This window comes from Falco punctatus (assembly GCF_963210335.1).
Source record: "Falco punctatus genome assembly, chromosome: 7".
Taxonomy (NCBI): Eukaryota; Metazoa; Chordata; class Aves; order Falconiformes; family Falconidae; genus Falco; species Falco punctatus.
The window spans coordinates 2,710,217-2,732,158 of record NC_137587.1 but is presented as its reverse complement, the minus strand read 5'-3'; the positions used below and the strand labels follow the sequence as shown (position 1 = coordinate 2,732,158).

Genomic DNA, 21,942 nt, shown 5'->3' with positions numbered 1-21,942 from the left:
GCCAGGGGGCTCAGTCATTGCGGATGCAAAAGAAGTAACATGGTAATGTGGAGGCTTGAAACAGTATTTCCATTCTGATATTGGGTTTTATTCCATTTCTATTTCCATTTCTGTATGCGAATTTGATATCCAGGATGAATGATGGCATTAGGTAGAAGATGCCCTCATAAAATTCCACTTAATATGTCTGTGAATCCTAAAGATAAATTTTCAGAGCTGCTTTAAGTCTTCAGTTATTAGCAAGTTCATTTCCCTCACCCAATTCTTCAAGATACAGTGAAACACTGACTAGTTAGTGACGTTTATTTTCCACTGTGAGAAAGGGAACTTGGTACAGAGCTCTGTGCTAAAGAAACCTAACCTGCTACTTACCAGTTTGTGTGCTGTGTCCCTGGACTTCTGCAGGTCCTTGCTGCTTCTCAGACTGGGTAGCAATCTTTATTTTAGAGTTTGGCCACGTACTCTTAAGAACAGTTATCAAATGCTTCACTTCTATCTATTCAGATCACACCTGCTGTCTTTTCTTCCTTTTTTTCTAATTGTATCTACAAAAGCAATTAAATTTCATACAAGCAATTATTTGACTTACTGCCTACTGCATGTAGCTCACTCTTTCATTGTTTTCATGTATCTTCTTTTTTCTCTTTGTTATATTACTGTCTTTAAGGACAAAAGTTGCACTTAGGAGAGAGTAATTGCAAATTTAAGCATGCCTTTCTTTTTGAAGAATGCCGCTAAGTTGGCTTTTTTGACCTTTTGTTACTTCCTCAGTTTTTTGTAACATTAAAAATCACGTGTGAATGGCTCAAAAAAGTTAATTTTTTTTCTTGTTGTTATTTTCTTAATGAGTGCAGCTACCTGCTGTCTCTGGCTTCTTTTCGTACTCCCTAATTGCATAAGTACCCTTGGACATTTTGTAAGTGGAGACTTCAGAGTGAAAATTCAGTATCACGTCCGCTTTGATTTTTGTCCTTGGCCTCACTGATGAATAGACCTTTTTTCATTCTAGTACCATTTTCCTCCTGTTTATTTTTAGAATGTCTTGTCCCCCTTTGGCAGCACCAGTCCATCCTGCTTTCTTATAACGTTTCTTTTCTCTGCAGGTCTATACTAGACCTCCTCGTTCAGTTGTTTATTCCCTTGGCTTTCCAATAAGATCATCCTTAATTTTCCAGTCTTTGGTCCAGTTTGTGTGATCTAGTTTTATTTGTTGTCCCTTATGCCTGTGTTTTCCAGTGGTACTGTAGTGAATCCAGCTAGGAAATAAAACAGCTAATTTTTTCTTCATTTTCTTTTCCTCTTTTAAATCCTTGAGCTATCTGGTTCTGTAAAGGGTTTCAACTCAATGTCTACAAACTGTGAGTAATTGGAGTAATAATTGTGGATTTGGGGGTTTTGTTGATTTTTTTTTTTTCCTTCCTTTTTTTTTGGAGCAGGTTTCCCCTGTGTGTTAAACAGAGCACTTTTTATTTGGCTAATTTCAAAGCTGCTGAAGATTCAAAATATAAAACTTGGCTTACCAGGTGGATCTCATTGAGACTGGAACAAGCCAAGATCTTGGTTCTGGAGCTTGGCAGCTTTGTGTATGCACATTGCAATGCTCTATTAAAAAAAAAAAAAAAAAAAAAACATTTGCTATGCTTGCTAATTTTAAACGTTTATTTTGAAGTTGATTTCTCCTATTCTAGATGCATTTTCCTGGTTTAGTTTGTTGGCGTAAGATCTACAAAACAAGCCTACTTCAAAGTCACTTCTGGATCAACATAAATGTTGAGGTTCTGCTGAAATGCTAATGGAAGTTCCGAGATGACTAAAGAGTGACTTTGGCTCTCAAGACTTAACAGCAGTTTAAGATGTTTAAGACCTTAGAAGGCTTAAGCAGTTTGCGCTCCCCCAAAGACTCCTAACATCCTAAATTGTCTAAGCCACTGGAAGAGCTGATAGATCATGAACAGCTTAAGATATTCTGAGGGTTCAAAGCTTATCTGGAGTATAGTCTGCCTGTAATCACTTTAAGCAATTAACAAGGCTTTAGGTTTTTAGAGGACTTTAAGCAAGTTATCCATGTTTAGAGCTTGGTTTAAGGTGATACCAAACTAAATTGTCCTTCTTTAAGGAACTTAAAGCTCTGCATACTGGAATCTGTTACTTACCTTCCAGAGGACCCCTGCGTGCTACTTGGTGTCACTGGAGCCAGATAAGTGAAGGATACCCTGGAATACTGGCAAGATTTTGAGTGAGAACAACATCAGTGAAAATTCAGGGAATTCTTATTTGGTCTGTTTCTGCCTTGTTTTTTTCCAGGCTATTTGGCCTGGGTGGGATGTTCTTATTCACATAAACACGGGCCCTTTTTTTTTTTTTTTTAATAGTGCCAAAACTACTGTGTAATGCAGTTGTATGATACACAAAAATCTTACGAGTGTTGTAGGAGCAAATGTTAACTCTGGGTCTTCCTTGGACCACGAGTGTTTTGTCCATCTGCTTACAGTAGTGCACTAATTCAATTATTTTGTGTTTAATGATGGCCTCAGTATCCCTCCTCCAAATTGGGATGCATCTCTTCTAAATGTCGAAGTAGCTGATGTCTAGTTACAACATTTTATATCATACTTATATATTTATATATATAAAGTATATATATATGCAACAGGTAGCGCAGGAGTCACGTTAGGGATTAAGAAGGTTCCTCTTATTCTTTCAGGCACAAGTTGCAACTTCCTATGTCACACTGTGTGGTGTAAAAAAGCTCCAGGAAAAACTGCTTTAAAAAACTGTTGTGGCATTTTGGTAGAATTGATAGTGGCATGAAGGCTGACTGTGAGGGACTTCTCTTGTCCTTATTCTCAACACAGGTTTTGCTGTGTAGCTTCATGTCCTGTAAGGGCAGTGCTCTCGGCCTCAGTATTTGTACTTGGGTCCCAAGATAATCGAACATCCAGATTTTCGTGCAAAACTCTCCTGATCTGTCGTTGTCTTAGTGCTTGATTTCCATCTAGTGTTCCGATTGAATGTGTTGGAAGACCAGTTCTTAATTCAAGACTTTCTCCCTGGGAATGTAAGACAAATTGCTCTTATGTTTTTTGTTGGTGTGCCCTCCGTTTCAACTCATTCTATGAGCCTGCTCATCTGCTGCACACAAACTCTGGGTAGGTCACAAACGCTGACTCCTGGCAGTCACTTGGGTTTTTACTGTCGTGGCCCTGTGGATCAGAAGAAACCGTTCTGCTTGGGTTCTTCCTACTGTGTTAATCTCTCTTTGCTTTCTCCCCCGCTCTCTCTGAGGTATCTAACAGCTTAGCTGACTGATGACTCTCATCCTTAGCTGAAATACCACATCCTTGCCCAGGGAAGATGACAGATGGAAGGCATACCTCTAACAAAGTCTTACCCACTGGCCACGAGAGCAGGGATTGTATCCAGCTTTAGTTGCCCAGTGGTGGGCAGAACAAACTTGTGCATATTCACACTGTTGAGACAGAAGAGTGTTAGTAGCTACTGGTGCCTCCAACTTTGTAAGGCTGACCTCGTGTAAATGGTGTGAGTTTGAATAGAGCCTCTTCAAAGATCCCGATATTTAACCTAGCTGGCAGGACTACACAGTCAAATGGGCGGGGCCAGTCATCCTGCACAGTATTCTGAGCAGAGCTGGCATCCTCCCTGAAGCAGGCACGTGGCTGTTTACTGTCCTGCTTCTGCAGCACCTTTGGCAATTCAGGGGCAGTTCAGGTAGGTGTCAGGGTGTGTTTCTGCAGAGCTGCTGCTTTCCAGGCAGGTGAAGCTTGCAGGGCTCTGGAAAATGAGCAGGGTGTAACAGTATAGGGAGTAAAAATGCACCTGCTGCTAGTTATGGAGAAGGGGTGATCTTTCCATTGTTCCTCTGAATGTGATAAATAGGATAATTTCATACGTCACTGAAATGTTTGTGTGGTGGTTAATCACAAACTGCAGATCTTGTGTCCTGAATGACTTACCTTGTTAGGATTTCCTGTATTTGGCCTCATGCTCTTCCCCTGGCTGGTCACACACAGGCTGTACTGCAAGGGGATGGTCTGGAACAGGCTGGTGCCAGTGAAGCTGCCACCTCTTCCTTGGTCAGGGGAATTACTGCCCAGCAGAGCTACTCCAGCAATCCTGTTTGCTGGTTCCATACAGTTTGCCCTGCAGCCAGTTTTCACTTGAATTTGTCTTTGCATGTGGCTCATCTACTGCGCAGAAAGCTAAATATTTATGAAGTAGGCTGTTAGAAATGATTGTTTTCCTATCCAGGCAGCTGCTGGGAGTGCCAAACTTTGCCTTGTACTAACAATACCGTTGCCTAGCTAATCACGGGCGTCAGGGATGGGTTTGCTGTGCTGATCATCACACGACGGCAGAAGAGATAATGAGCTGCTGGCAAGGATGCATCTGGAATCTGGCCGAGCATTGCATTGCGTGAAATACCGTGTGCTGCTGCTTCCTTCCCAAACCAGGACAATGGATTCCTGTTCCTTAGCACAGCATCACCTTGCCCTCTGTAGCTCGATTGGTTTAAGAATGACAAGTTTACACAAAGGGAAGAAAGCACATCTTGGGGAGTTCAAATCCTTTGTAAACTAACCTGGTTTCGTATGCCTGCTCTTGGTGATCTTGAATGGACAGTATATTTGAGAAATCAGCTTTGAAGTGTAATTTCTTTTGTGGAGGAAGCGAACCTTGGCAGCATGAAAATCCGATTAGCTGTGTGCGGTATGGCATAGCTTTGCAACTAGTCTTCTCCATGTTGGGCTTGCCACAAACTTCATTCTAGTAATGAGGTTGTGCTGATATTTTTAGATGGGATTGCAGGCAGCAAAGTCTTAATAAAACTTTAATTTGCGGACAAGGGTGCTGCTGTTGGGCCTTTCCATGTGGCAGCATTTGAAGGAGAGCAGTGCTTTTTCCCATTGCTGCTACATTCTTCAGTGTTGGGGATGGTTGAAGTGGAAAGACAGTAAGCGCTATTTATGCCTTCCTGGACACACATACCCTACTTGCAAATTACAGTGATGTTTTGTCTTGCCATCTTGCTCCTGAGCTGTATTGTTATGGTGGAGTTGGGGAACTTTTGTCCTAGTCCCTCCTCCTCTTCAACTTCCAGGTTTGGATATGCCAGCTGGAGGGTTACCCAGATGTCTGTCAGTTTGTGCTGACCGGTGCTTTGTTCATTTACTTTTCAAATACTGGTTAAGCCAAGGCAGTAAATCATATTTCACCTTTCTTGTCCCGTATGAATAATTTTGTCATTAATTCCTAGAGCTCGGCCCTAGTTTCTTCCAGGGGACATACGTAAGCTGTGTAGATAATGCCTCCATGCAGAGGGAGAGGCTGTGTAGCCCAAGTTGTTGGCTCTTGGTACTTAACAGGCTCCACTCTGAATCCTTATTTGACTTTCAGCAAAGCATGCAAGCCTGCCCTTCATCCTCTCCAGGCTCGTTAATAATGTGAGCTGGACCCAGGCGTGAAGGAAATGTCTATCTCAGAAAAGATCCCTGCTGGGAAAGCCAGGCTGTGAGCAGCTCTGCATTTAACAAACCTAATGGAAATTTACAGGAAGGGCTTAGAGAGCTTAGTGACAGCCATAAAAAGGAAGAAAATAAAAACTTGACTAAGTGGACTTCACTGTCCATGACTGATGCAGTGTGGAGAATTGCAATTTTTCACCCTGAAGCCCTGGGCAGCAAATGTCCTCCTTACTGCATCCACATCCAAGTAGCAACATGCTCCATGCTACAAAGAGCTTCTACCTTATGCACTGGAAAATGTAAAGTGCTTCCAGCGTTTCCATGTCTAGAGTTTGATGGAGCAAAAGTTAAATGCTTACATTACCTGAAAAATATTCAGTTCTCCAGTGTAAGCTCTGCTTCTGTGAAATGAATAGTCAGGCCTTGATTTGCAAATCTCCTGGGAAACATACTGTGAAAGGCTTGCTAATTTACCAAATTCAAGCAATATTTTGCAATGGGAGTTAAAAAACCTTTAGGCTTTCTGAAAAGGGAGATTGCACTGTTTTAAATAGGTGTGGTTAAACCAGTGCTAATCTTAAGCTTTATTGAAAATCTGATTTAAACCAAGGTAATTGTGGTTGCTACACGCATCTTGTTGTGTACTTAAGTTGGTTTAAGGTGTGATTATGTGACCAAGTTTCTAATGCAAGCATGATCTTAAAACTGGCACTTACCCCATACAATAGCAGCATTTCTTTGATGAAATCTTTGCTTATTAAGAAGGGAAGTGATGATCTTCATATAAAAGGTAGTGCCCAACCTGTCCTGTCTGTTAACTTCAGATATTTGCTTTCCTCACTGTACCTCGATGCACTCTGCAGCATCTCTTCTGTAGCCTCAATCAATCATCCCAAAGGCTGGAAGACTAATGGGGAGTGAGCTGGATGTTGATCTTAGGGCTGCAGAGAGGCAGATGTGGGTTCCAGGTCAGAGAGATGCAGATGAATGCAAAAGAGAACAAAGATTGTGCCGAGGGCTTTTATCGCCTGAAGTCTTTTGCAAGAGGTGGAGTTGGGAGAAGGTGTCGGTTCGCTGGCTGAGGGAAGAGGCTGCTGAAAGGTAGCACTGAGGGTGCGGGCTACTGCAGTAGGGAGTGCCAGCTGTCTATTCTGAGCCAGTTTTGTGGTGCTGCAAGGAGGTGTGCTCAGTCCGGGCTAAACAAACAAGTCAGAGCGGTGCTGAGGATGCTGAACTCCCATCGTGACCAAGTCTAGTGACCTTGGCTTAAGCCCATTCATCAGTGTTCCTGGGGTCGTCAATGGGAGCGGTGGCAGCAGCTGCTACAGGTCCTCCTTTTGGGAAAGGAAGGCAAAGTCCTCGGTTCTCTGGCAGTAAATGAGTAGCTAATAGGACTCTGGCAGTGAAACTTGGTTGATAAATGGCAGCGTTTAAAACCAGTGTGCAAAGTCATGTATTAAACGGAATGGCTATTGATTTCGCCATCCAGGGAAAGGTGGAAATTGACAGTGTGGAGTTAGAACAGACTTTCCTGTCCAACAACCGGACTGTACAGTAAGTGAGCCTCTGCAGAACAGGTAAGGGCAGGGACAGGAGATTGTAAGCTGGCGTACTGTGTGTCAGCTTGGTGCCATAATGCTTTTGTAGAAGTGAGATGAGTCAGACTCAAAGAAGCACGCGCGTGTGTGCGTGCGTGCACAGGAGTGGAGCTTTCTGGGTAGTACACGAACACAGCATTTGGGGGCAGAGAGGAAACACAGCATTGCCAGCTCATATTTTGGCCTAGGGAAGGCTTTGCAGTCTTCTGGTTTCTTGTCTTGGGAGCTGGCAAAGGCAAGTAGGGCACAGGGAGCACCTTGGCGAGGAATTACCAGCAGTGTAGGTGGCGGTGGGGACCATGCCTGTACTTTGGAAAGCTTGAAGACGGGTGGAAGGACAGGGAGAAGAGCATGGGTCTGTTTAGCTCTGTTGTGTAATAGCTGCAGATACCAAGCAAATTAGATTATTTTTTTAATGGAAATTTTGACTACCAGGTCAGAAAGTCTCACTTGCCGAGGGAGTGTGCCACTTCGCAGACAGCAAGTATGACAGCTAAGTCGCAGTATATTAGGCAGGGGATGGAGTAGCCAGAGGGCCTGGCACGGTTTTAGTGACAGGTTACCATCTGTCAGTAAACTCTGAAGCCTTTGTAAATCAGCATCTCCCTGGCAGCTGCTTTCATGGGGTATAATGCAGCTCAGGCCTAGCTCAGCACAAAAGAAAAAATAAAAAAAGCGATGACTGATTGCTTCCTGTAGGCTCCATGCATGGTTTTGTTGACCTAGTTTTCTGCAGCTCTCACCCTTGGTCCCGACCTCGGGTGCTGTCACCCCAGCAGCCTAGCCCCGTGCCCCCAGCACACATGGCTCTCCTCTTGCAGCGTGTCTGACCTGCAGCATCCTCTAAGCTGGGTTCTGGCATCTCATCACAGGGACAACAGCTTTTATATGGACATAAACCACCATATTTCTGCCCAAGCCATAACCAGCTACCAACTACTTGCCCTGAATCCTTCGTTTAAGATTATGGGACTACCCGTAGTTCATGCCCTGGGACCACCTGTGGTGTGATGCAAGTCCAGCTCTTCAGGTGTGGTTTCCTGACCGCTGCACAGTGCTGTTAACTCTCCACCCGGCACCGTCGGGTCTCTGCGGTCCAGCAGCCATCTGGTGGTACCCAGCACCATTTTGAAACCTCCAGGCCAGCTCACAGGGAGCTGGTGGGTCAGCATGGTGTGGCAAAACACTGTACAGAATGTCTTTTCCACAGTAATGCTGCCTGTAGTGCTTCGGGAGGCAGGACACAGCAGTAGGTGGGAGATCTCCATACCACCTGGGGCTGCACAGCGCGTGCCTGTCCTCTGACGCTTGTGTGGCACAGAGTAAGCTGGATTTGCTCTTACCCTCTTCCAGTCTAAGAGCTGTTGGGCCTTAGAAAGAAATAGGCGCACTTAGAGCGTTACGATTATGGCGGTTTAAATTCTGTGATCGCTCGTAGTCTTCAGCAGTGGTGTGATGATTAGCTGTGCCTTGTTAACCTCACCTGTTTCTGTGAAGTGACTAGCCAGCCCTGTATGTTTTGGGGAAATGCGCTGTGAAAGGTTGCCAGAGCTTTGGCTGTTCTGTTAAACTTAGTAGCATTAGCTGTAACAATCAAGTTTTGAACTTTTCAGACACACACACAGTTGATCCAGTACGAACTCTTTTGTGGAAATTTGTTAAAATATCCTCTGCATCTGCCCTTGCTCTGCAGTGACTGTCAGTGAGAGGGCTGCACAGAGATTTATTTATAGGCAGAATGAGAACCATTTGTGAAGAAATTATATATCGAATAAGAGCAAGGTTTTACTTAGCATTACCTAGTGCAGGAAATGCTGATAGGCATCATAGAATTGGCCTTCCCATTCCAATTCTTTGTTTAGTCACTTGGAGTTAGGGTAACCTGATTTTATACGCACAGTTGTATGTCTTCATTTCCTGAAAATCCCTCTGCTCCTGTTGCTGTGTCTCAGTGCTAATACTGAATTGAAATGAATGGAATATTCCAGGGCAGTCTGGTTAATACAGTGCTCTGTGTTTGCAAGGTGGTTGATGGTGGTGAGCCCTTTTAATGAAAATGTGAATTGAGCTCGATCTGCAGTTTCTGTGGGACAGGAATCAACAGTCCCTTGTGCTGAGGGGACATGATATATGTTGGCTGGAATGCTGTCCTGTCATGCTAATATTTTTCCTTCTTTGGTGTTTCAAGGGCCTTAAACTCTGGAGTTGAGTACCACTGGGACCAGCTGAATGAGAATGTCTTCGCTGTGCATTCCAGCAGCAGGAGCACTGAGCGTCCTGGGTGAGTCTCCTGGGTATGGGTTAGAGACCTGACCCTTTCTGCTACTTTCCTTACACCTGACAGCACCACTTCATCTTCTCCTTTGTTCCCTGAGCACTGGCAGCTTTGAATATGCAATTTTTATCCCCCTTTGACACTGCCTAGCTGGGTCACCTGGCCTGCTTCCAGCAAGTGACATTCAGTGCCCAAAAGTGCTGCCAATGATATTGAAGTACTTGTGTCATCCATGGCTTCAGTAACGTCCATGAGCAAGCTGTTGGGAGGAGCAGGTGGGGCTTGATGCATCAAAACCACCGTGCTAAGTAAATGGGCTTTGGAGGATAACTGAGGAACGGGGAGTTTCACAGGGATGAGTGCAAATCCATTGGGCAGACCTGGTGACTGATTTTTCATCCCTTTAGTTTCTGGTCATGGGACAGTTGTTTCTCCGCAATAAACTCTAAAACTAAAGCTAAATCCCTTGACAGCCCTGTTGGCTGCTTCACCCAGTCTGTCCAGTGATGCACACATCAGTTACTCTAAACACAAGGGTGGTGCTGCAGTCCCTTGCTTCTTGCCCCAGCGATGAGTACTTCTCTCTAAGCCAGCTGCTCTCAGCAAGAGGGTGACAGTCTTGTTTATGAGTTGTGAGCTCCAGGATCCCAAGGAAGTTACACAGTAGTGTACAGGGCAGTGTCTGTGCTGTCTTCCAGCCTTGGTCTGCTGGAGGGTGAAAAATAAGCAGTATTCTTTATTCTGCCATGTGAGTGGATATTGCCACTACTCGTGGTTTTTGACTGCACATATCGGTCTTGCATGATGGGCTTAGGAGCAGCTTGAAGGCAGAAATACTGCTCAAGAATGAACTAGCTCAAAGAGAGAGCAAGAGAAGTACGGGAGGTTTCAAAACCTTATGAAAAAAGGTTGTGAGTGAGGCAGTCTTTCCTAGAATCTCTTTACCTTTCCCAGCACTTACAGCCAGAGGTCAGTTTTGGAAAGCACATTCAAGCTTTGTCAAGAGTCAGCTCTTGTAACGTCATACACGTCAACTATTTGATTCTGAGAAGCTAATGAGCCTTGGGGTGGTTCCTGTTATTTGCTTTTGAGAACAGAGAGTTTCTCTTGTCCGACTGGAATGGGCAGAAATGCCTGCTGGAGTGCGTTCATGTGTGATGCTGACAAACTAGGAGGTCCAGAGGAGGGAAGGGGGGTACAGGCGGTGTCCTCGGGAGTTAAAACCGCCCTGCCGATGTGCAGAGGGAGGTTGTGTGTGTGTGTGGTCCTGCGCTGCGTGTCGTGTTGCCTACTCAACTCAGTGACCCTGAGACAGAGGAGTTCTGCAGGCTTCGTGATGCTGCAGGGATACCTGTCCGTGCCTGGCAGACATGCTGCTTCTGTGGAAGGGTGAGTGGACTCCCTTAGCTTCGAACTCCAGAGACCAGCCAGCTGAGGCTGGAGAGGGGTATCTCTGTGTGTGTGTATAAGTGCAGGTCGTAATTCCCTCCAGCCCCGTCTGCATAGTGGCTAGCAGGTGCCTGGTGGGAGTGGAGGCAGGAAGAGGCCCAGCTGGGTGCTTCAGTCTTGCTGGAGCACATAGTCTCCAATGCTCCTGCTCTTACTTGTTTTTCTCTCTTTTCAGAACCAGCAGAGCCACATGGAGGACAGACAGGGACATGGGCCTGATGAATGCCATAGGCCTGCAACCCCGAAACCCCCCCACCTCTGTGACTTCGCAGGGTACACAGACCTTGGCGCCTCAGCTGCAGAATGCCGAGACTCAGACAGAGAGGGAGGTACAGGAGCAGGAATCCGCCTCTGCAGGGACTGGGGAAGGTAGGAGCTCAAGCAGTGATCTGTCTGACGGAGCTTACCTGGTGAATGAGGAGGTTCCGCATAGGTTCCACGTCCTGTCAGTGCATTTGGACACTCCTGTTACCTCTTCGGGAAACATTTCTCTAGCCTGATTTGCCAAGATCAGGAGAGTGAATCTGTCCGCAGGAATAGAGAAGTTGTCTGTTTCACATACTTTCAGAGGGCTAAATGAACTCTTCTCCAGATCATTGTTGTCTTTGTAGAATCAGCTGTACCAGCATCACTCCTCACGTATTTCCTGAGCTCTAAACACCAGTAAGGCTGCAAACTGTTAAGAATTATCCTTTCTACCTCTGTGTTAGTTTAGCTTGATCCTTCAGCCTCTGCATCTACAACCTGTGGCAGGCTTCACAAGCTCAGCATCTGGATACAAAATGAAATACTGTAAATCACTTCTGAAAAAGCAGGTATGAGTATTCTGTTTAGTCTGATTGATGACGGCTGTGGTGGGTGTCCAGCTCAGCTATTAAAAAATGTCTCTGGTGTTTTCCAGTCCAGGAAAACTTACCAAGATGTAGGAGCTGGAAGCAGCTGATATGTAATTCTTATGCGATGATAAAGTCAGTGATCTTTTGAAAGTGCGGTGATTTTGTCCAGGTTTCTTGTCCCTGTACTGGTTGAATCAACTCTGAAAGCTTGGCTAGGAAGGAGTTGGGCAGTATATCCATAGGAAAGACAGAGAAAGTCAAGGAGGCAGTTTTGAAGTTGTTGCTTCGTGGTGAGCCCACTTGGCTTTGGGAAGCAGCCCATGACGTGCCTGTATGCTTGCTTGTGCTCTGTCACTCTGAAAGATGCTTTTTGGGCATGTGGCTCCTCCACAGTTTCTGCTGTGCAGCATCCAGCACATGTGATAAGGCTTTGTGTTTCTCTGATCTCGGCTCTTCTGTTCCAAGTTAAGTGGCAAATTCCTGACGTGTGGGGTTTCCCATCTGCTTATCTCAGCAGAGCTGAGATTAACCCCTCTGGAAGGTTAGTACAGTTGAGGGCATGTGAATAAGGCTGCAGCTAGGATGTCTGGACAAATGCTGGACTTGTGGGAACTGGTTCTTCCACTGAACGTGCGTGCAGGCTGAGAACAGGGTACAGGGTGGGACCTTCCCGCATCGAGGCCGTGATGGCTGCTGCTGCGTGCTCCGTCAAACTGCCCGAGTTCTCCAGTGCTGCTTCTCTCTGCTGCTGTTCCGCAATCATCTGAAGGTTTCATTATCTCGTGCTCTTTAATTAACCTTTCAATTTTCAGATCTAGATCATGGTTTTTAACTAGACCATTAATGAGATGAGGAAGGGTTGCCCTTCACCAGTGCCTTGGGCAGGGTATCTCTACAAAGAAGCAAAACATGTAGCATTTGGAAGAAAAGGAGTGTAGTTAAAAAGCTTAGGGCAGAGACTTCACTTTGTCTCCCTTTCTTGCTTGGAAGAAGATTGGTGGGTTCCACATCTGGTGTGATTTCTGGCTCAGATGCTGACTTGGCACATGTCCCCTTGCAAGTGGCCTTACCTGCAAAATGGGCTGTCACACTCCTGTCTCCTGTACAAGGATCTTAAGACCAAAGGAGTTACTCCAGGATGGACAGATGCACTGGTGATGAGCCAAGCGGTCTTAACCTGTAGTTGATCAGTTCTTGTGCCAGTTGCGTCCTCGATGGAAATCCCTTTGCAAAGGCTCAAATGCAGCTCAAAACAGGGAGCTATCAAGACATTAACTACCAGGAGCGTGTAGGATCCAAAAGACCAACTGTAATCCATGACAGAGGAATAGTACAGGGACCTACCATGAAGCAGAAAAACAAATTTTCAGCTGCTGTTACCAGTGACACCTCAGGTAGCTTGCCAGGGACTTGGGGCATCAGTGGTCTGGCTCATCCAGGAATCCTCATGCTTTGCATTGCACTTCAGCTCCATTGTGCTGCTTGTGGCATTAAGGTTACTGTTTCTCCAGCATCATAAACTCAGGATGTTTGTCCAGTGTGTTCAGGCAGGCTAGGTTAGATGCAGTATTTCTAATGGATAATTTGCCCACTGTACCTACCATAACTCTGTGCCTGTTGAAAGGGAAACGGTGTTTCCTAATAGCAGGATCTAGATGTCAGGGACAGGAAGGAGGGGGGGGGGGATGAAAAAAAGGAAAAAATGTGCTACCGCTAACTTGAGGTGTGACCTAGGGCAAATTATTAATCACCTACCAAATGGGAATAAATCCTCCCATAGTACAGTACACCAGGGGCTGTGAAGATTAATTAGTGTTTTATGTGGAGCTTTGAAGATGTAAATCGCTACGTAAAGGCTTAGCAGTATTATCAGCAGCAGAATGGATAAATCAGATGTGAATCTGAGTAATGTAAAGGAGAGTGTTTTAGTTATCACCTGGGGGGGGGGGATGACAAACCAAACAAAAAAAAAAAACACCTCACAAACCAAAAAAACCTTGAATGTTTAATAAAAAACAAAGACAAAGAAAAAGAAAGGCTAGTGCTACCCCTAGGACTGGGTTTCTGTCCTATGTCCTGCCAGCCCCACTGTTGTGGGGAATTCTGGCTCAGGGCATTTCTTGCAGATATGTGCTTACTGAAGAAAAAGAAAAAAAAAAGTATGCAGAATTACATCAGAAATCTAATTAAGCTCTGTGCGGGTATAAATAGTTTCCTTTTCTCATGCAAAGCTCTGCGGGGACTTTGCTGTTCTGATTATCTTTCTACCTCCTTTGGAGGAATGAGTATATGATGACTTTATTAGAAGTGAATCCCTCTAATGTCTGTATTTTTTTGTTTTGCAGCAGTTAACTGCCTTGTGAACTCTGCTCCCAAGCCACACATAAACCAAAGGAAGTTATTGTTGAGAGGAGAGGTACCAAGAAATGCCTTAAACAGTGTTTCAGCTGTCTCCTGCTTCCTTTTAAGCTGACACACACAGTGGAAACAGCGATGGAGTTGTGACTTTGAGGCACTCTTAATTAGAAACAATCTGTTGGGAGTTATACTGTACTTTCCCTTCCAAATGGGCAGGCGTGATGGGGGAGGGATCTGCATTTTACTGGCAAATGAAATCTCACTTAAAAACCAACAAAAATTCCTAATGAGTTTAATGGCCCAAAGTTCTAACCTTTAGAAACTGTAATTCCCAGTCCAGACTGGGCCAGGCTGTGGCTGCTGCTGGATCTGTGGAGTAGGGTGCAAGTGGCAGTAAGTGTCAGGGACTGCAGCTGCGCAAAAGGTGCTGCAGGAGACTTGTTTGATTGTGCACCTGCGCTGTCCCCTGGCTACTGGCAGTATATCAATACATCTTTCAGGTAATCCAGTTGATCAAAAAGAAAAAAAAATAACCCACACTCAAAACCAACTTGATGGAAATAACTGCAAGGCAATTGTCATCTCGGTTCCTCTCACCTGCATTGTCTTTGGGGGCTTAAAATTCAGATCGCTAGCTCAGTGTTCAGTGTGCAAGTAGGCACGTGTTAGGAACTCCTGAAATTGCAGCTGTTGGAAGACGTGCTGTGCTGCCAGGGGGCTGCTGCTTTGCCCGTCTTTGGGGGAGCAACGTGTTGACCGCTGTCACACCATACACAGTTTTTAACCTATTTGGTCCAAGCGTTTCTTACGAGCCGGTACAAATTGCCTTCACGTGCAGCTGCTTTCAGAGGTTGTAGCAGATGCTTTTGAGAAGGAAAAAGGTGGTAAAACGAAGGCTTGAGTTTGTGGGATTCAGTCTGCTCCAACTGTTAGCAGTGAAAGGAGAGCACACGCAAGTGAAACTTCCCTGGTGTGAGCAAAGCATCCTGAGGATGCCTAAGGAGCATGTGTAAGCAGAGTCAGTGTGCCTGCACGTGATGTCATTTATTTAATCTGAGGCATTAGGAACATGTGTTGGGGGCTGCACAGGCAGGAATACCTTGTCCCCAACCAAGCCTTACGAATGCTAAAAAGAAACATGTTTTACGTTAGCTGAACATGTTCTTGCAGTGCTGTCGTCAGATGTGATGTGACTTTGGTGCGATTAGCGTGGCAGTGGGAACCAGGATGCCAGGGATCAGCTTCCCGATCTGCTTCTCATTCTCCGAGTAGAAACGTGGGTAGATCCCTTAGCCTTTCTTCTGCCCATCCATCTGTAGAATGTGCGTCATATGTCCTGTAGAACTGCACATTTCAGTTTCTCTTTAAAGCCCTCTGAAAAGCACTACCTAAAAACCAGAATTAGGCTCTAGAAGCATGTACTTTGTAAGCCTTTACAGTGTGAGCTGCTCCAAGTACCTGGCTCTCTTGGGATTAAATTATGGGGGCTACTTTTAAACTGTCATTACAAAAACAAGTTTCTCTCATACAAATCACCGAGATAGTGCTATGAAATGTGTTACAAGTCAAAGCAGTTGTGCCTTTTCTGAGTTTAGTGGAGTTGTTTGCATTAGCTACCGAAGAAAGGAACTGTGAACGTGCTTCTGAGCTTGGCTGGGGAGAAAAGTAACTGGTAGTATTTCTTCTGGCACTAAGGGAGATGTGATTATTCATAGCTGGTTATGCTGCGCCGTGACCCTCCCTTTCCTGTTCTTATGCAAGGAGTGAATTCATTTAAAAATGCTGATATTTTTATCTTTGAGCATCTGAATTAGTGGGTCAGCTCACACCTCAGAGCTATTATTCCATGTTCTCTGAAGACTTCGATATCTCTGCAGTGCTTACTCTTAGTTCTAATTTTGATGCTTTGTTTGCAAGCGTGGCTACTAACTACTGCTGGTTTTAGTAAGGGGAAAGCTGAAAATAGGAAAAAAATTGAAGAGCGATGTCAGTGCAGCCACAGAGGAGCCTGATCTCCTCTTGCTTCTGTGGGCTTTGCAGTTTATCAGGTGCCTGCCGTCCATGCCCAGAGATAAACAAGTTGTGCTCCCCGTAAGGACTGCAGAGACCGCTTTGTTTAAGAGTGGAAACTCTCCTGCCTCGTGCCCAGCTCCACTGAAAGTTTGCCAGATGTTTCACCTTTTGTAGTTGTCTGTGTCAGACTCTTGTCTTGCTGCCATAGCCTGGCAGAGGGCTTCAAACGAGATGCATTAGCTGGGGAGTATTTTGTTAAATGTTGGAGCCAGTCAGCTAGATTGATAGAGATCCCCTGGCCTTTGGGATAATTACTCTCAAGAGTAATGTTTTGTGTCTGTGTTTGGGATAGATGGGGTTTTGGGCGTCTGGAAAGGTCACTTCTGTTAAAGTAGGAAAGGTTTGTAGAAACTGTAGGCACAGCACTAGTACTTGTGTTGTGGGTGGGGGCATTCCTGCCCTGTCAGGCACAGAACTTGTGTCCCTGTCCAGAAAAAGATGTTGACTTGCGTCTTGCTCTGTGGTGGATTCTGATAAAAGGACAGCTGAGGTGGAGGGTGAGTTGGCAGGTGTTAGGCTTACGTGGGCACTTCACGCGCTGGAGCTGGTTCGCTCAGTTTTCTAGATTATGCCTGTAGTGCTCTGTGAGGTTTTTCTGTTTTTCTGACCCTAGAAGGTAGGCTTTTAGAAGAACGAGAACTTAAGATAAAGGACTTGACAGAGCCTGGGAGATCAGAATGTAGTTTTGAGTATAAAATGAGAAGAGGAATTGCCCTCTCCATATGGTGAGTTAGGGGTGCTGACTTGGCCTGCCCCCGCGCCAGCTCGGGCTCACGCTCTGGGTGTGCCTGAACCCTTTGGAGCCTGAAAAAAGCGTCACGAGCCGTGGGTTTCTCTCCACCCTGGGTTTGTTCGGCCGGTGCTGCAGGGAATGGCGCTTGGCCACTGCAGCAAGTTGAAACTTGTAGCAGCCTGAGGTGTGGGGTTTGCAGCGTCGCTGCGGGTTTGGGTGAGTGCCTGTGTGCGGGCTCGGAGCCTCCCCCAAGCAGCACTTAGCTTGCTTCGCCTGCGCCGAGCACTGATGTAGTCTGCACCGGCAGCCTGGTGAAAGAACATGTGTGGGAGTCACCAGGCAGGAGAAATGGGCTGTACGTGAGTCTGTGCTGTAGCTCAGCTCAGGGCAGTGGCACAGGGGGCTTTGCTCTGAACCAGCCAGCCAAAGTCACTGTCGGAGCCTGAGAGGGAAAAGGGGGCATCAGCCCCCGAAGCAGATGCGCTTGCTGGCCGCTGGCGCGGCGAGGCTCACCTGGCGCTGGACGGGCTGGCTTTCTGGGGTTGCCAACACTGCGTTACCTCTGTGCTCGTCATCTGAAGGCTCGTGACTTGCTGATTTCTGCTGTGGCACCAGCTCTCGCCTGTTTTCTGAGCGAGCAGCTGCCTCAAGTGGAAATTCAGCCGTGGCACGTGGTAATTAAGGGGCAGGGAAGAGCAGTGGGTGCCGCGGTGTGTGCTGCCTCCGTGGACTCCTGGTGAAGCACGTTTGTAACGCTGAGGTGCGTTGGTGGGGGATCCTTGCTGATCTGCTGTTCCAGTGCTCCTGTATCGGGCTAGTTCATAGTAAGTGATCTGTCAAGAGCTGAGTACCTGCTGTCTCCAGCCTTGTGTAGGAAGGGCTGGCTGGCGTGTCTCTAAGCCAGGTTGCACATCTTGGCTTTCTCAAGCTTCCTCTCTGGCCCGGCCACATGGTTGGTAACAAAGTGCTTATGACTGTGCCCCCAGAACTGTGCCCCAAAACTGTGCTTGTCAAACCTTCCACTTGCTTCTGCTCGTGATTAATGCTTCAGTATCCCCCTGCATACGTGTGTTTCACACGGCAGCTTCCAGTCTCTTAGCTGCCTCTGCTCTCAGCCTTTGTGCTGGTCAGCCAGGTTCCTGGCATGACCTAGTTCATGCGTCAGCTGCATCCTGAGCAGGATTTCTCTGCTAGAGTTGTGGGTCAGGCTCTGCCCAGGGGCTATTCTTGCTCGCTCCTCTAGGCTTTGCTCCAGATTCTCATGTGATTACTGTTGTCTCCATGGTCTCACTGATGCTCTAACCAAGGAGCTATGTAATTGCTGTATGGATAGTGGATGTAACAGGCTTACTACATTCCTAGCAGAAAGGGACTTATTCTACTTGAGAGAATTAAATTTGCCCTTAATGTCCATAGTATTTCGACAGCAGGGCAGTATGTCAGCAGACTGGCTTGAAGATTAAATTAGCCGTACCCTGTGGTGGAGGAAGCTGGTGGTGTTTGATGCAAGTACCACTGAGCTGATGAGGAAAGGGAATAAGCTGTCACTGACTTGACTGCACAATGTGTTAACAGCTTTAACTATCTCACTTTTTTAAAAAATAACCTCTACGATGGCATGGTGTAGACTGCTGGATACCCCAGCTCTCAAGTTGGATACATGAGCTCTACCCCACAGCCCCAGGCGTTTTTCTCTTCCTAGTCAGTGTGGCATTTTGTTTTTTATTGTGTTTTAACTCCTGCCTACATCTAGCCTTGTTGACATTTGTGTTCATTTCCTTGGTGCCAGGAGAGCTCATGGCTTTCTCCTCTCCTCTAATCAGCATTGTGATAGCTTCGTGGAGCTGGGAGTGAGATTTATCTCTTTAATAAGAATCATCAGGATCCCACTGTGGAATGATTCTTGCAGTTTATGATTACAGATTGTTTTCCCCAGACAGTCTGGGTAGGGTTTGTAGCAGAAGGAGGATGCTGGGAAACAGAACTGGGCTGGACTTGCCTGCCATGGGGATTTAATCTCCTACGTGGACTATTTTTCTGCGAGATTTTGTTCTTCAAAAGTAATCTTCAGCAACCAAGGCATCTGATGACAGTTCCCTCAGAGCTCAGTACAGCCTGACTATGAAGGGAAGGCTCAGAGAGTAGACAAAGATGCTGGATCTTAAAAGATGCTTTTTGCTCTCCTCAAAAGATACCAGTCAAGGGGAACAGGAGCCTACACACTTGATCCTTCCTTGAGCATAGGTGATGTGGAAGCACACGCAGACCATGTTCTGTAGCTGCTGTCTGCTCTGGGCCACCTGCCTGTGTCCTCCCTGATACTAGGGAGACTGCCATCATGTCGTCTGCCTGGGGCGTTCTCAAACAGGTGAAATAGGAAAGGCCTCAGGACTCTTTAACGCCATGGTGAAATGTTTGATTTGTTGCAGTGCAAGCTGAGGTTTTTCTTCCTGCCCCTGTGGCACTGGCTGGGTGGTCGCTGCAGCTGTGAGGAAACTCCCTGGCTGCCCTCATTTTCCCCACCTGAATGGCCAGATAAGAGCTGCTTCTGCAAGGCTTGGACGTGCCAGTTTGGGGGGGATACCTGTGGGGGGTGGCCAAGGTTTTCCTGACGGAGTTCAGTGCCTTTGTTTGGCATTTCACCGAAAGTTACGGAAATAAAATGTTAGGCCCCCTCTGGAACAAAACCCATCTTCTGTCCCAGAACCTGTGCTGCTGCATCTACACAGCGAGCTTTCCCTTTGTGTTGTCGTTTGCCTCGTGCACCAGAGTTGCTTCTGCTTTCTCTTGCAGGTGAAGGTCCAGAATACGGGGCCAGTGGGGAGGATGCCCTGAGTAGGATCCAAAGGCTGATGGCAGAAGGTGGCATGACCGCTGTGGTCCAGCGGGAGCAGAGCACCACCATGGCGTCCATGGGTGGCTTTGGCAACAACATCATCGTGAGCCACCGGATCCACCGCAGCTCTCAGACTGGTGCAGAGTCCACCGGAGCTGAGGGCACGTCAGCACAGCAGTCCACCTCACAGCAGCTGGCAGCTGAGCTGGAGGGACGGATCCTTTCAGAGTCTATGCAGCTGTCAGAGCACAGCCTGAGCCCGCGGACAGCCCCTAGCAGGAGTGAAGGACAAAGCGATGGTGACCTGGACCTGCCAGAGCAGGCCCAGTCCTCCATGGACACTGAGGGACCAATGGAATACAGTGACCTAACTAATAATAACCATCTTCCTGACAGTACCAACTTCTATAGTAATGACAGCACCAGTGGGGAGTCGCAGAACAGGTAGAGATTGAGTTGTGTGTTGGTGCTACCCTTGTACTGCTCAGCAGAGACCTGTACCTCACAGCTGGCCAGGAGCTGGAAGAGTAGGGACGTGTAGCTCGGACAGGGTGCTGGTGATTCAGAGGGCTTCTCCATCCTGGGTGGGCGGGAAGGGATAAAAACTGCAAAGGAGGCCACGGGGAAGAAAGCGTATTTGACTTCCAGCGTTCCCACTGCTGAAGAGTTAACAGGAATACGAACCGTACTGGCTGCACATCACCTAGATTTTGAAGCCCCATGGGATCCCCTGCAATTCGGTCATTGTCATCCTTTGTAAAGCTTCTTTCCTTTTCTCTTTCCTGCCCTTTTATGCCCAGGGGCTAATCAGTAGAGTGGAGAAAGGGAAGGGGGCCTGCTGCATCCTTCTGGAGACAGGCAATCCTACTGAGCAAACCTGGGCGTGATGCTCCAGCTCCCTTGCTGGAGTGGAGGGGTCTTCCAGGCCACGGTCCTGCTCCCCTCTCAGTGTGTGGTGTTCCAAGACCCATCCTGCTGTGCTGTGGTCTTTTCTGGGAAGAACTGGCCTTTGCCAAAACCTGTGTGGCTTGGGATCTGCTCACAGGTGGAGATCCTTCCTTTTTAGATAGATAGTTTAGTACTTGGCAGGAACCTGAGCAGAGCTGCTGTATAGATGGGTAGAGGGACAGGGGCTCCTGCACTCTAGTCAGGATGCAGTTCACGCAGGGACGTTCTAAGCTGTGCCAATATTAACGTGAATGAGCCATCCCAGTGGTTTCATGGTGCCAGGACTGAGCTGCACCTCCTTGGCAGGGGGCAGGAAGTGTCTTGCAGCTCCAGGCCAGGGTGTGAGGTATGGGTCTGTGATGTAAGGTGTTGCATGTGAAATCTTGACCTTGTACATGTAGTTTCTAGTGGAGAAATCAAGGTTCTGATATTTTGTTTTTAGTCTCAAATGTGATTTTCCTTTTCGTTTGTAACTCTCCATCCCTAGCAGGCTTGTGGAGGAAGGACGGGGAGAGCGTGAGTGCTAACGAGGGAAACACCAAAGATCAATGTCATTAAAATATGACAAACCCTTGCTTGACCTACTGTCTTCATTTGTGTGACGGTTGTCTCTGCGTTCGGCCCTGGGACAGGTACAGCCAGCTCAGAAGCTCAAGGTAGCTTAAAAATGTCAGATGGTGACCACCCCCTTCCCAGAAGGAAAGCAGGTTCAGCCTTTGAGTTGAAAGCCCAGAACTGGGAAATAGGGAGGAGCGTTTGGGAGTCTGGACTGCAAATCACCTTTTAACCAGCCTGGAGATGAGCAGGTGCTTTGGCTTTTCCCATCATTCAAGCACTGCAGTAGGGAGAAAGAGGAGCGTTTCTCCAGTCCCACTTAAAAAGGTAGGTAGAGATGCAGCGCTGTCCGTCTTGGGCAAGTGGAGGATGGTCTGTCTTGCTGGCCTCTCCGAGCAAAAAAGGGGTGCAGCATCTGGCTGTTCTGGATAAAGGGACGCGTCCCCAGCGTTACCGCTCTGCGGTGAGGGATGCTTCCCCTGCTGTGTGAGCACCTGCCGGCAGCTGGTGCACTCCCGCCTGGCTCCTCCAGATTCTGTGCTGCAAAAACATTACGATAAATAAGGCTGTCATTAGGCAGCACTCAAGCTCCCAGTCAGAAGAGTCTGTTAGAGAACATTAGGCAAATCTTTTAAATCACAGCCTGGAAATGAACCTTAAATCAAATCAGCTGCTGCCAGGCCTCATTGCAGAGTGTTAATGAGGCTCTAAAACCTGCCCTGAGCCAACCACATCCCTGATCTGACACAAGAGCAGCCTGAAAAATGGGATTCCCTTGTGTGGTGAGGAAGGTTTCAT

General features: G+C 46.9%; 1 protein-coding gene across 7 annotated transcripts in view; it reads left to right on the top strand.

Moving 5' to 3' along the window:
* AMBRA1 (autophagy and beclin 1 regulator 1) overlaps window positions 1-21,163 on the top strand; it is a 137,221-nt gene extending 116,058 nt beyond the window's left edge. For 6 of the 7 annotated variants that reach the window (XM_080395711.1, XM_080395708.1, XM_080395705.1 and 3 more), the window contains 3 exons: window positions 9,270-9,362; window positions 10,981-11,174; window positions 19,599-21,163. In XM_080395711.1, the coding sequence (XP_080251837.1) occupies window positions 9,270-9,362; window positions 10,981-11,174; window positions 19,599-20,089 (778 nt within the window). In that variant the 3' untranslated portion in view covers window positions 20,090-21,163. The remainder of the gene's footprint in view (window positions 1-9,269; window positions 9,363-10,980; window positions 11,175-19,598) is intronic. The other variant, XM_080395710.1, reaches the window with a different exon arrangement.
* The last annotated feature ends 779 nt before the right edge of the window (window positions 21,164-21,942 follow it).